Source organism: Hirundo rustica, chromosome 6, assembly GCF_015227805.2.
Source record: "Hirundo rustica isolate bHirRus1 chromosome 6, bHirRus1.pri.v3, whole genome shotgun sequence".
Classification (NCBI taxonomy): domain Eukaryota; kingdom Metazoa; phylum Chordata; class Aves; order Passeriformes; family Hirundinidae; genus Hirundo; species Hirundo rustica.
Genome location: NC_053455.1, coordinates 12,312,350 through 12,324,950, shown reverse-complemented (window position 1 = coordinate 12,324,950; position 12,601 = coordinate 12,312,350). Strand labels below are relative to the sequence as shown.

At 48.8% G+C, this 12,601-nt stretch overlaps 1 protein-coding gene across 1 annotated transcript; it reads left to right on the top strand.

Moving 5' to 3' along the window:
* The first annotated feature begins 3,329 nt into the window (after positions 1-3,329).
* LOC120754149 (extracellular tyrosine-protein kinase PKDCC-like) lies at positions 3,330-11,825 on the top strand. Its single transcript, XM_040067439.2, has 7 exons — positions 3,330-3,854; positions 4,031-4,153; positions 6,319-6,590; positions 7,698-7,777; positions 7,865-7,969; positions 9,452-9,628; positions 10,980-11,825. Exons 1-7 carry the CDS (start codon positions 3,330-3,332, stop codon positions 11,081-11,083), a joined length of 1,386 nt encoding a protein of 461 aa, XP_039923373.1. The 3' UTR covers positions 11,084-11,825.
* Positions 11,826-12,601: the final 776 nt, after the last annotated feature.

The following is a 12,601-nucleotide window of genomic DNA, read 5'->3' as shown; positions in this document are numbered from 1 at the left end:
TGTTTCTTAGTTGACATGGAAGTGCAGAGCCAGGCTGCTCAGGACTTTCACCCTGCCCCACACGTGCACATTTGCAGATTTCACCCCACCCCAGATGTGCACACTTGCAGCTGGACAGGAACTGTCTGGAGACAGCCAGAAGCTCAGCTGGCAGGAGTCAAAGTAACCGCTGCCCTCAAAGGCAAGGGCACCAGTGATGACATGTATTCCCAAGAGTCTTTATTAGAACTGTCTAAGTCTTCCCCCTGTTCTAAAGTGGCTGCTGCAGGTTTCTTTGATCCCTCTCCCAGACCTATAAACTCTTTGCCTCCCTCTTCTGGGCTGATGCCCAGGACTTTCATGTATGTGCTCAGAGGGAAAACTTTCCCCCCAGGATTTTTATGCTAACCCTAGAGCTTGATCTTATCCCTTCTAGATCAGTGTCATAGACAAGAAATAGAGAAGTGCTGCTGCCTAGATCTCTTGGGATAGGAGGGAACCAGCTAGGGAAATTGCACCCAGAGGTGTCTGTCTTTCCAAAGAGAAACAGTTTCAGTGCTGGTATGGGAAAATGGAGTGCTTTCTCACTGCAGTTAGTCTGGAGCACAGGAGACTCCCAATTTCCCATCTACTCTTCATGTACAGACTCATACACTTTGAGAAAGGAGCCCAGCTAGCATTAGTGCCAAGACAATTTTTCATAAGAGGAATCTCATTCCAGCCCTTGCAGGAATCCAGAAGAAGCTAAGAAGCATGGGATTCAATCACACTCATTGAAATTATAGCACAGCCTGATATTTTCTGAACAGTGGACAGCCTTCTGCTCCATCTCTAGCCTATAAAGGAATGAATGTAGATTAGAAAGTGCAAGATACTGGTAGGACTAGTGCAAGCACACAGGTTAACCATATGTGGATCTGCACTTGTGGGGGCTGTATGATGAGAGCTGCAACAGGAGGCCTTCTCTGCTGCTGAAACCGTACAATCACAAAGCAGAGCACGTACCCATCTGCTCCACACAGTGCTCACGTGCTATCAAAGGCATTAAAGTCAGGCAGAACCCTCCAAGGAACTAAAAGACACTCAAATGACCACATACTCCACTGCTACATCCTTGCTGCAGCACTTCGCTGTGTTTCCCATTTCAGGTGTCAGCTGTGTCAAGCAAGGCCACCTCTTGTGCCATAGTCTTGCACAGCAGAGCAATGATCTTGGCAGAAATTCTTATGTGCTACTGTAAAGCAAGTAAATAATCAGTTATTTTATAGAGTCCTCTAATAGGTACTATTCTTGATACTATTACAGGCTGAAATTAGATAATAGTACACACAGCTGGCATCTATTCGCTTGGAAACACAGGTAAAAATGCATTTAATATCTCTCCAGTGACAATGAATATTCATTAATATGATACAGATGTATATTTGATTTGAAAATAAGAATAGTAATTAAAGAGCTATTAAAGTTAAAAAGCAACAGAGGAAATGCAGCTACTGAAAGAGCTGTTCTGGGACCAGCTGCTAACCTGTCTGTGCATGGGTAAACACTGGAGGCCTGAGATTTTCCACTTGATTATTTTACATGACATGTAGGCAGACCATTTGCTTTGCCATCTGGAAATGACCTGAGTTCGGAGTTCAGTTCTCTTGCTCTCTTACTGAAAAACTGTGCTCTGCTGAGGTACTTTGTCTCATTGGCTGCTCCAGTGGTACTGAACAAACAAGCAGTGAAAGGGAAACTCTGCAGGCTTTTGGGAAGGAAGCTATTTAAAAGTGATCATCTTTATACATTATTTTTATTAAAATAGCCTTGGGGATCACCAGTCATGATAGCTGACTTGCTGTAAACTCTGAAAATCTTCATCCCACTGGCTGTGACATTAAAGTTGAATTTCTTAGGGATGTTTCAAAAAGGTTCCTTTGCAGGGGTGACTTGTGACCGTGACCCGAGCAGTGTGCACAGAGCGTGTTATGAGTGAGTCAGGAGAGAGGTATTGGCATTGCTGTGCATGGAGGGGGGGAGATGGAGCAGATGTGTCCAAGGGCAGCACAGCACTGCAGGACTGAGAGCCACTGCTTGAGCCAGGGCACACCCTGTGCAGTCTCACTCGCTGTGTGCCAGTGGGTGACCTGCCAGAAGCTGCAGGCTCTCAGCAGGGCTGTGTCATAGGAACAGGGCAGTGACTTCCTCCAACCCCAGCTGTGCCACTGCTCCCTTTCTGGGGAGGGTCTAGTGCCTAGTTATGCCGCTGAAAATGTTAGGGCAGAAAATGAAGCAGACCAGGTGGAGAGGCAGACCATTATTTTGATTTCTACCCCAGCAGCATAAACATAAATAAAAAAAAGTGAATCCACCCATTTGGCCGGTGTTTCAGGCTGCTCAGTGTGGAGAGTTAACTACATATTGCCTGAATTAGAAGCAGACAAACTGCATCTGCCTTTGCCCTAAGCTAATCTGACTGACTTTCTGCACAGCAGAGCCCGGTGCAGACACGTGTCTAAAGCCGGTGACAGAGCCGCGGCAGGCACCTGTCCTGCTTCTCGCACCCGCGTCGGAAACGCTGTCCTGGCCCGCGCAGGTACACGTGTGTCACAGAGGCAGCCCCGAGCTGTGCCACCACGCCGCCGATCGATCTGATCGCCTCACAAACAAGCAAACGATAAATGTGTGTTTTCTGCCTGCATTGGCTGGTTTTGCTGGAGGACGGGTTTGGTTTGATTTGGTTTTGGGTTGTTTTTTTTTTGTTTGTTTTTTGTTTGTTTTGTTTTTTTGTTTTTTTTTCCCCCCCTGGGAAAAAATCCAATTCCGTGCTTAGGCAGCGTATTGCATATTGAACCTAATAGGGTTTATCCTTCTAATTAGAGAAACTGCCAAGTGTTTGCTCTTCGTAGAAACGTAACCTGAGAGTTTTAAGCGGCAGGGAAATGTGATCTCCCAGTTCTCCCTGATTTTAACCCGTCGTACATCCCTCGGCTGTAATCTGCGGTATCCTCTAGCAGGGCTGACGATCTTCACGCCCGCGAAATCCGCGTGTTCCGCTATGAACAGCCGCCGTTGGAGGGTGGGCGGGTGTCCGTGGGGATGTGTCGCTCGCACCCGGCAGCTCCGGTTCGCAACCTGCGCCCCCTCCTCCAGAACCACCAGGGCTGCTCCGCCGCCGCCTCCCCTCCCTGGGCGGTCCGTGCCGCCGCTGCCCCGTGCGCCCGCGGGGCCGGGCCGGGCCGGGCCGGGCCGGGCGGGGTGGGGGCGCCGGGAGCCCGACACGCCCCCTCGGCGGCGCTCGGCATCCCCGGCGCGGCGGAGCGCGGGCGGCAGAGCGGCGGGAGCCGGGCGGCGCAGCCCCGCTCTCCATGGCGGCGGCGGGGCGGGCGCGGCGCGGAGCTCGGCTGAGCGCGGCCGCGCTGCTGGCGCTGCCGGCCCTGGCGCTGCTGGCGCTGCCGGCGCTGCCGCCCGGCCGCGGAGGCGGCGGCGGTGGTGAGGCGCGGCCGGGCTCCTCGCCGCCGGGCTCCTCGCCGCCGCTCCCGCTGCCGCCGGGCTTGCGGGAGGAGCTGCGGCAGAGGCGGCGGGACCTGCGGCGGCTGGAGGCGGCGGCGGGCGGCGGGGAGGCGGCGGCCGCGGGAGGGCTGGGCTGCGGCGACCTGAGCCGGGCGACGGCCGTCAGCGTGCTGGGCTGGGGCTTCACCAAGGTGGTGGCGCGGGCGGCGCTGGCGGGCGGAGGCTCCGTGGCCCTCAAGTCGGTGCACGGGGCGGGCCGGGAGGTGCGGCGGTGCGTGCAGCGGTACGGGGCGCCGGCCGGCTGCCGCCGCCTGGCCGCCTACAAGCTGCTCAAGGAGGTGACGCTGCTGCAGCGCCTGCGGCACCCCGGCATCGTCAAGGTACGGCGGGCGCGCCGGGGCGGGGGGCTGCGGGAGGCGCTGCCAAGGCGGGGAGGGGGAATCGTTGCCGGGGCCGAGCCGGTCCGCCCGCGGTGCCCGCGCTGTCCCCGGGCGGCCGAGGTGTGCCGGCGCTGGCAGCGACGTGGCCCCGAGCCGTGGCTTCTGTTCTCGCGCAGCTGCACGGCCAATGCTATGACAACAGCGGAGATGCTGAGCTACGGGTCACAGCCATGCTGGAGCTGGGATCCCCGCTGGAGATGATTCAGCTCCTGCAGACCCCCTGGGAGGAAAGATTTAAAGTAAGAAAACAAAGCAAAGGGGTTTTATCAGCCGCATTTAGACCACAAACTGGGCAAAGCGGCGAAGAACCGGTGGTGACCGCTGGGGCAAACGGGATTCTCCTGCCGACACTCTGTTTGATCCCGCAAATTGTCTGTAAATCGTTTCGTTTTCATTCCTTTAAAATCACATTAACACAGCCCTAGCTTGGTGTCTCACGGTTAGTTTCTTTCTCCATAGAACGTTGTAAAAAGAACTTCACTTGAGAGGAGATAAACATAAAATGGTACTCCGTGCTGGGGCCGTGGTTAATACCTTCTATTATATGATAACGTTAGTTTTGCCTCTATATTGCATATATATATATATACACACACATATACATACATACATACATACACACACACACACACATAGATATAGATATATGTAGAGGGGCTTTGGTCAGGATGCCCCTCAGCAACCTGAATCTGACTTGGAAAGCAACCTCACTGTGCTCCGACTCTGTGTTTTGCTGTGTGTTACCTGTTCTAGTCAACAAGCCGAGGAAGCTGACCCTCACCATGTGTTTGTGGGGTGTTTCCGACTTGGGAATTACTGTAGTAAAATCTCTACTAAACTGCTTTCCTCCTGCTGTAGGTGCTAAGATGGCAGCCCTTCTAGTGAGATCTGCCTCATCTCCTAGGCATCCTGCATAGGGACCCATATGCTCCCCAGGAATATAAATGGCTTATGATATGGCACTTTACTTTGGTTATAGATTATTTTACAGTTTGCCTCAAGGGCTCAGTTGGGGGTTCAATATTACTTCTTTGGGTGCCAGGAGGGAAAAAAAAAATCATCTTGTAAAAAACCAAGGGTATCTTAGTGTCAGCAAGAAATGCTTTGGGCAAAATAAAAGTACAACACAAGTCCTAAAATAAAATCCCTGTCTGCATGTGGTCCTTAATGTTGAAGAGGAGCCTTACCATCTGAGCCAGAGGGAGAGTGTGGCAACTGCTCGCTCAGCTGTGGGATATGAAGCTGAGATTCTTATGATTACTTCACTAAGCAAGTTAAAATAGCTTCAGAGCTTCCACAGTCATCTCTCTTGGCTTGGGGAGTTTTACTTTCTTCAATTCCGTACTGGCTCCTACATAGCTTTCCTAGCACCTCATCTTCTTAAATGTGCCAAAGTCTCCTGTAAGAAACTCATGATGCTGGATTAGCTGGTGGTAAAGTTTGGTATGGTGGCGTTACATGTTTTAATAATCTCTTGACTGCAGAAGACACTGGTTCGGAATTTACACTGGCACTGTCTAGTCCTGTTTCCTAATTAGGGTGTCTAAACATTCGGGATTCCCCTGTGATGAGCCACATCAGATACCAGGGATCGTGCGTGCTGTTCCAAGGGAAAAAGCCCTCGCGCCTGCACAGATCGCTATCGGCAGGGTCGAGGGGTGACGTGGGCTGCCTGGCACACCTTGCTGAGGATACATTTTGTCTGATGCCAGGGCTCCTGATGAATGAAAACTGCAGCAAAAAGCTACTTTAGCAAAGTGCTGGTGCGGTGTAAATGCACTCTTCTAGTTCTGATTTGTTTAAAAATAATTTACCAAGCTTTCTGCTGGGTCAGGTATTGTCTGGCCTTTCCCTGCTGCCAGAAGGTTGTCATAAAAGCAAAAAAGCTGGCAATAAATACATTGCAAGCCTTGACTAATTCTTCAGAAGCATGATTGTGTGCCCAAATTCATACTGCTGAGTGATGCAGCAAGGCATGAATCTGGTATTAATGACCATGGAGCTTCAGTCTGTATTGAGCAGCATGGGGGAAGGGAGGAGAATCTATTAATTTTATGCCAGACTGGGAAAAACCCTTCTGATTTCAGCTGGCAAATCAGTATAGCTCCTGAAACATGAAGGCTGCTATTGTTTTCCTCACAGCTTTCTCCTCTAGTTCTTCTAACTGCAAATGTCTCTTTTTGTGTACACACATTTTTAAAAAATGTTGCTAAACTACTTACCAGTCAAATCCTGTGGCAATGTTGATAATAAATTTTGTAGCATACATATAATTACCTTTTAAGTTCTATATGTGTTTTTCCCTTTTAGTTTAATTGAATGCCCTCCCCTTTGTTCTACTTCCAATTTAATAGCTGTTTTTCATCTGTTTTTTTTCTATGCATATTCATCTTCTCTTTCTCAGATTTGCCTGAGTCTTGTGAAACTGCTGTTTTACTTGGCACATTCCCCCCTGGGTTCAATAGTCCTCTTGGATTTCCAGCCAAGGCAGTTTGTTATGGTGGATGGAAACCTAAAAGTGACAGACATGGATGATGCCAGCACCGAGGAGCTGTCTTGCAAGGAAGATAATGACTGCACACTTGACTTCCCTACCAAAAGTTTCCCTCTCAAATGCTCTGTGGCTGGGAAATGTGAAGGAATAAATGAAAAGAAGAATCTGTTCAATGCCTATCGGTACGTCCAGCTACATGGGGGAAGATCTGGGGTGGCTGAGCTCATGCCCTCCCATGTAAGCCTCTTCTTCCATGTGGGGATTCCCCTCACCTCTGTCAACAGGTAGTCAAGGATCACTTTGAGGCAAGTTATTTTCCTTATAAGGCAGGAAAATAGTGTAGCTGTCTGGTGAGAATGAAGGTGTCTTTCTTCTGCTGCTCCCTTTCCCCGACGCCCTCTAAAAACTTTTCCCCAGAGCTTGTACCTGTAAATCTGCTCTTTGCCAAACATGCCCTGGTGCTTGACATCCACGGGCAGTGCTTGCTGAAAGCAGGGGCAGTGCAGGCTACCTGCAAAACCCCGGCAGCTTTGAGTCCCCGTTGTTGGGAGCAGGGAACAGGCTGGCCAGCGCTTCGCTCCGTCTCCGGACCTCCCTAGGGGCTCCTGTGGAAGAGCAGTGGAGCAGCTAACAGAAAAGGGGCTGAGGCTGCTGCAGAGCTTTGTGTTGGCCATCAGATAAAAACACAGGGACTTTTGCTCACCGCTGGTGCTTGGAAAGTCACGTCCTGGAGGGAAGCCTTGGCAGCTGGATATTTACACAGAAGGACTTAGAGCCTGGATTTCCAGGATTCAGTGCAAAAAGGCAAATCCCTGCATAGATTATTGCAGCCTTGCAGTTACACTTGTGTCTTGTGCACTTGTTCCCTAGAACAGGAATTTTGTGGAAGGGTCAGGAAATGAGTCATCCTGACTTTTCATGGGCAATGAGAAGATCAAACATTTTCAGGGCAAGGGAAAGATCTTGTATGAGCCTTCTTTTATACAGGTCTTTTTTCTTTTTTTGGTGGGAAATACATTGCTTAGTATACAAAAATGCCCCAGGGGAATGAGGGGGAGCTTTATGGCACAAAGCTTTGCAAGGTAGATTTCATGCAGCAAGGACCAGGTTTTCAGCCCAACTCACAGGAGCTGTCTGAAGCACTAAGATGTGCTCCAACACAACGTTATAACCAAAGCAGACTTACTAGTTGCATATGGATAATCAAGTCACGGGAAAATGTACACAACTTAATCACCAGGGAAGTGAAGGCACTGTATTCTAATCAGCCTGTGGGATTTTTTTTGCAGGTATTTTTTCACCTATCTCCTTCCACACTCTGCACCACCAGCTTTGCGGCCCCTTTTGAGCGATATTCTGAATGCAACAGGTAATATTCATGAACTTCTTCATTAGAAGTCTCTAAATGGTATGTCATGGAATTGATTATCTTTGTCATCTTTTTCCTTAAATGTAGGTGATTTACGATACGGAATAAATGAAACCCTGAGAGCTTTTGAAAAGGTTTTGCATCTGTACAAGTCTGGGCTCTATCTGCAGAAAAGACCTCTTCTTTTAAAAGGTAGTTGATTTTGAATGCTCTAAGTAAAGTAAGTACTAAGGGAGATAGGCACTTGGTAACTGGTGAAATTCTGATCTCCCATACATTTAGGCAGTTTATAGTCACTAGAAAAAGCACCAAAAGTGTCTTCTTTTGAGCAGGCTTTTGTTGTTTGTTTTTTTGTTTGTTTGTTTGTTCCATGGGAGCTATGCATGATTGTATGGCTTTGCAAAGTAAAAGCATTGCAGACAATCTGCATGGACATGTGTTTGCACTGCTTCTAAATACTCTTCTCATAATGAGCATCAGTGTTTCAAGGGAGTGTATTTTGGATAGCAAACTGAGTGGCTCCTGTCTTGGGATATACTTATCCTTGTCCTTTGGACCAGCAGGTCAGTTTTCTGGGCTGATATTCAAGCTTCTCATTTCACTGTGTGGCTTCTGTCTGCTGAGCACAGGTTATTATGGAAACATAGAGTGAGAGGTGACAGCACCGAGATGAGTGTGGCAGGGTACCTGGAGCCTTGGTGCCCTCTAAGGTCCTTTTCTCTGAAGATCGTTCTGTTGGACCTGTGGATAGATAAATGTGACTTTATGAGGTGCATTCCTCTGAAAAGGACCCATTCAGCGGTAGAGATGAGGCTGATCAAAAGGAAGGTTCAAAAATCCAGCGGTTACTGGGGCTTGCATTTTCCTGAGCATTTAACATGAGGTGGTGGGTGATGGTGGCTTGCAGAAGGAAGTCTCTTTACATGTGAAAGAACTATAATTTGCACTGTTTTGAACAAAGATATCTGGTTATTTGCATGGAAGGACCAGCAGCTTTAACAGGAATTACTGGTATTTTCCAACAACACCTGTCTGTTGGCACTGTGCCAAAATGATCACCGTCCTAGAGGTGTGGGAAGGTGGGGAGAGACTCTTAGCAGTCAGTGAACAATAGCCTGAACAACACCTGCTCAGGCTTGTCAGATTTTTTGTCACGTCTCCTTGTCAGAAGCAGGATCTGGCCTCCCTTTCCCCCACTGGGGTTCCCCAATCTCCTGTTTCTGTGGGTGGCACCGTGGTGGGTGGGTCAGTCTTTGCCTCACGTAGCTTGGTGCTGGATCTGTGATGAGCTTCTGCTGTTGAAGCTGGGGTGTAGGAGAGGCTATTTTGAGGTTGGCTTCTCCAGGAAAAACATGGAGGGCCTGTGGCTTTGCACGGCAGCCTCCTCCTTTTACCCACCCCTGCAGTGGCACCCTCTCCCTTCACCCTTGGGACCTCTGACCCCTCTCCTACATCTGTGGGGGAATTGCTGTCCTGTGCTCCACTGCAGAACCAAAGGGCAAGATCTGGGTTTCTTTTAACTTTGCAGCTCCACCCCACTCTACCTTGGCGGGGCAGTTAAGTCTGTCGCTGTTGCAATTCTTTTCAGAGTTTCACTGATTTAAGTGTGTAGCATAACTAGTCTCTGAAAGTGCACCTGGAGCGTTTCCCTAGACAGCCTCTTTGTGTCCCCAGACTACATCTCCCTGAAGGGTTTCCGGACGGTGGAAGGAGAAGACTACAAGTGCTGGCCCTCCTACAGCCACCTGGGCTGCCTGCTGTCCATCCACAGCGCCGAGGAAGCCGCTGCCATCTGTAACTCCCAGCTGCAGTGTCAAAGCTTCATCGTCACCCAGCACAGGACGTGGACAGGTGAGCGAGGGCAACATGCCAGGCTGCTGCCTTCCTCCATAGTGCCTTGAGTCTACAGGCACATGTAAAAGCTGCCTTCCTTATTCTCAAGCTCAGATGGCTGTCACTGTGGGCATCCAGAAGTCCCCTGAGTGTTTGTAAAGAGACACAAGAGCAGTTATGTTCTCCCTCTGCACTTTTTTTTCCTCTACAAATTTTGCCCAGGACTGCCAGGTGTTTTTAAACACTTACTCATTTCTTGCAGAGTGATTTCACTTTGGTGTTAGGCTAAACAATCCCTGTGGTGTGCATAGTTTGCAAAGCTGTGGGGTTTTTAGAGATGAAAGAAGCCATATAAAAGAAGGTGGTTGCTATTGTTATGATTAAAAGAAACGTAGCTTACAAGTTGTTGTCCCCTTTATCAAAACTAAAGCCCCAAGCCAAGGGATTTCCAGAATGTCCCTGTAATTAGCTCTGATTATAGCCTCTTACAGTTAGCATGTTTTCAGAATTATTTTAAATTATCTCATTTAGCTGACACTTCAAGCGTGGGCTAAATTGTTTCTTGAAGTAAAACACTAAATGAGGTAAATGAGTGTTTTCACTCACAAGGGTGCTGAAGAATCACGTTTTGTCAGCTCACATGGCATTTTAAAAAACCTCCAAACTACCAAAAATGCAGCTTTTCTGTGGGCTTGTGTGCAACTGGCTTGTGGTGCACCAGTTATATAAGAGCGCTTACACGGATGCAACACAAATCTCTGAGCCACCAAGATTCACACCAGCAGTGGATTGTGTGAGTTGTGCCTAACACAGCACATCTGGATTCCTCACGGGGCAGCTGTTAGTGCTGTGTGTAGTGCCTGCCTGGAAGGAATCCTGCTAGAAACCACAGTGAGGATGTAGCAGAGGCGTGTGGGGCAGAGACCCTTTCTGCAGTGCCTTGCATGGGTGCTGACCCCTGACATCCTGCACCATGCCTGAGGTCTCTAGCATTTCCCTTCCTGACATTTTCCTTCCTTGCAGTTTCATGGCTCATCTTTGCGGCCAAAAGTGCCAGAACTGCGTGGCTGAAGGGCTGAGTGCCTAAGTTTGCCAGCTGGATTAAGGAGAGCTGTGGGAACCTGCTGGTCTCTCCTAGGGCTGCTTGGTAAAGCAAAGCAAGGTGTAAAAGCCTCTGGGGTTGGATGATGCATTCTTTGTGCACGCTCTGAGCATCTGGAGTTTACTGGGAGTGTAAAACACATCTATGGCAGGGCAGAGTGACTCTCCATTGAGCAAGCGGTGTGTTCCTGTGCCTTTTGCAATAAATAGCATGGGTCAAGCTGAACCTCTCTCCTCTACTAAACTTGTGTTTTTATTTCCTTTCCAGGACGCCCACTCGCCTCATTTCAGAGTAGCTGGACTGATTTAATACCGGATACTAATGCTGTAGTCTATATTAAACGTTCAGCTTCCTCAGGGGAAAGATTTTAAAGACAATGAGATCACATAAAATGATCCTGGGAGGAACAAACCACTGGGGAGAATTTCATCTGCTGGAAAGAATGACACATTTTATTTTGCTTTGGGATGGGATCTCCCTGCCAGCTCAGATAGAGTCAAATGCTGCTGTCTCCTTGATCAAAGCTCAAATTTCTCATTGCTGCTCCGCTAGCTTGTTTTCTGTTCCCACACTGCTGTTCCACATAAATGGTCTCAGTTTTAGTCAAATGTTGCTAGACTGTGCAATATTTAGCTTTGCTGCTTTGGCCCAGCTTGTCAGCCAAGAAATAGAAATAGCTGCAAGGGATCCAGCTTGGGTAGGCTTAGTTATTTCATTCACCTCTAAAAACCTGCAGATAATGCACTTTGGAGAAGGCAACGGCTCTTTCTGCAGCTACAAACGGAGTTTTCTTACTACTGCAAATATAAAGGACTGGATTTCAGTGATGAAGCCAAGGTTGCAGGGTTGGGATCCATAACCAGAGGTTGATGATGGGGGTGGTTCTCCAAGGAAGGTCCTGATTCAGTTCCTTCCAGTGCAGGGGGTGGGGGGAAGTGATGAATAGGTCAACACTGGATCCAAATATCTGTGTGTTTGGATCCAGGATTTGGGGTTGATCTTATGTGATTTCTAATACCAGCTCCCATGTATCAACCTTGAAGGTTTTTCTCTGTTACTTTCCATGAAAGAGCGAGACATTCAAATTATTTATATGTAAGGTGTGACTTTGTATGATAAAGAATGACTTTGTACTCTAAGCATGCTCTGAATTTTTTTTTTTCTTTAATTGCCTAAGTCTTTACTGTAACCAAATGAAGAAATGCCAGTGTTTCCTACCTTCAGCTCACCTGGCATCGTTTCCCACTCCTGAGGCCAACCTGTGAGTGCTCCAAGCAGTGTATGAATGTTCCTGAGCCCTCTCGGACACTTAGGTCCTGAAGGACACTGTGGCCATACCTACAGGTTCCTCCTGCAGAGGAGACAGTGTGGTCCCACGAGCCTCCTGCAACTGTCCTTTGCTAAAATTGTAGATGTGGCCTCTGAAAAATAGCTGGGGTTAGTATAAAATCAGATGATGGCAGGGTACTGTGCCACTGCTGGCAGTCCCTGGGAGCAGTGACCATCCAGTACCTCTTCTGTAGCACTGTTGGGAGAGCCTAAATCACCACTGACCTCATGCCTCCGAGGGAAAATCCCTGACTTTGTGCAGGAGAGCCACACTACAGCCTCTGTGTGATGCCATATTGTTTTCTGCTCATCTCACACTGGAAATTAGAGCTTTTGGGACAAGAGCAGCAACGGTGTGGGACCTTGTAGCAGCTAGGGCACCCCTGGGCTGAAGATGCTGGAGCTCTTGCCTGGAGTCGTGCTGTGTTTTTGATGGTCCCTCCCCGTGTTTCCTAGTGCAGGAGCGCACCTTTCAGCTCGTTGGTGCTCAATTACCCCACAGCAGTGCCTTTGCATGGTGTCTTTCTCATGCACTGTAACCCCTGCTGCTTACTCTGGGG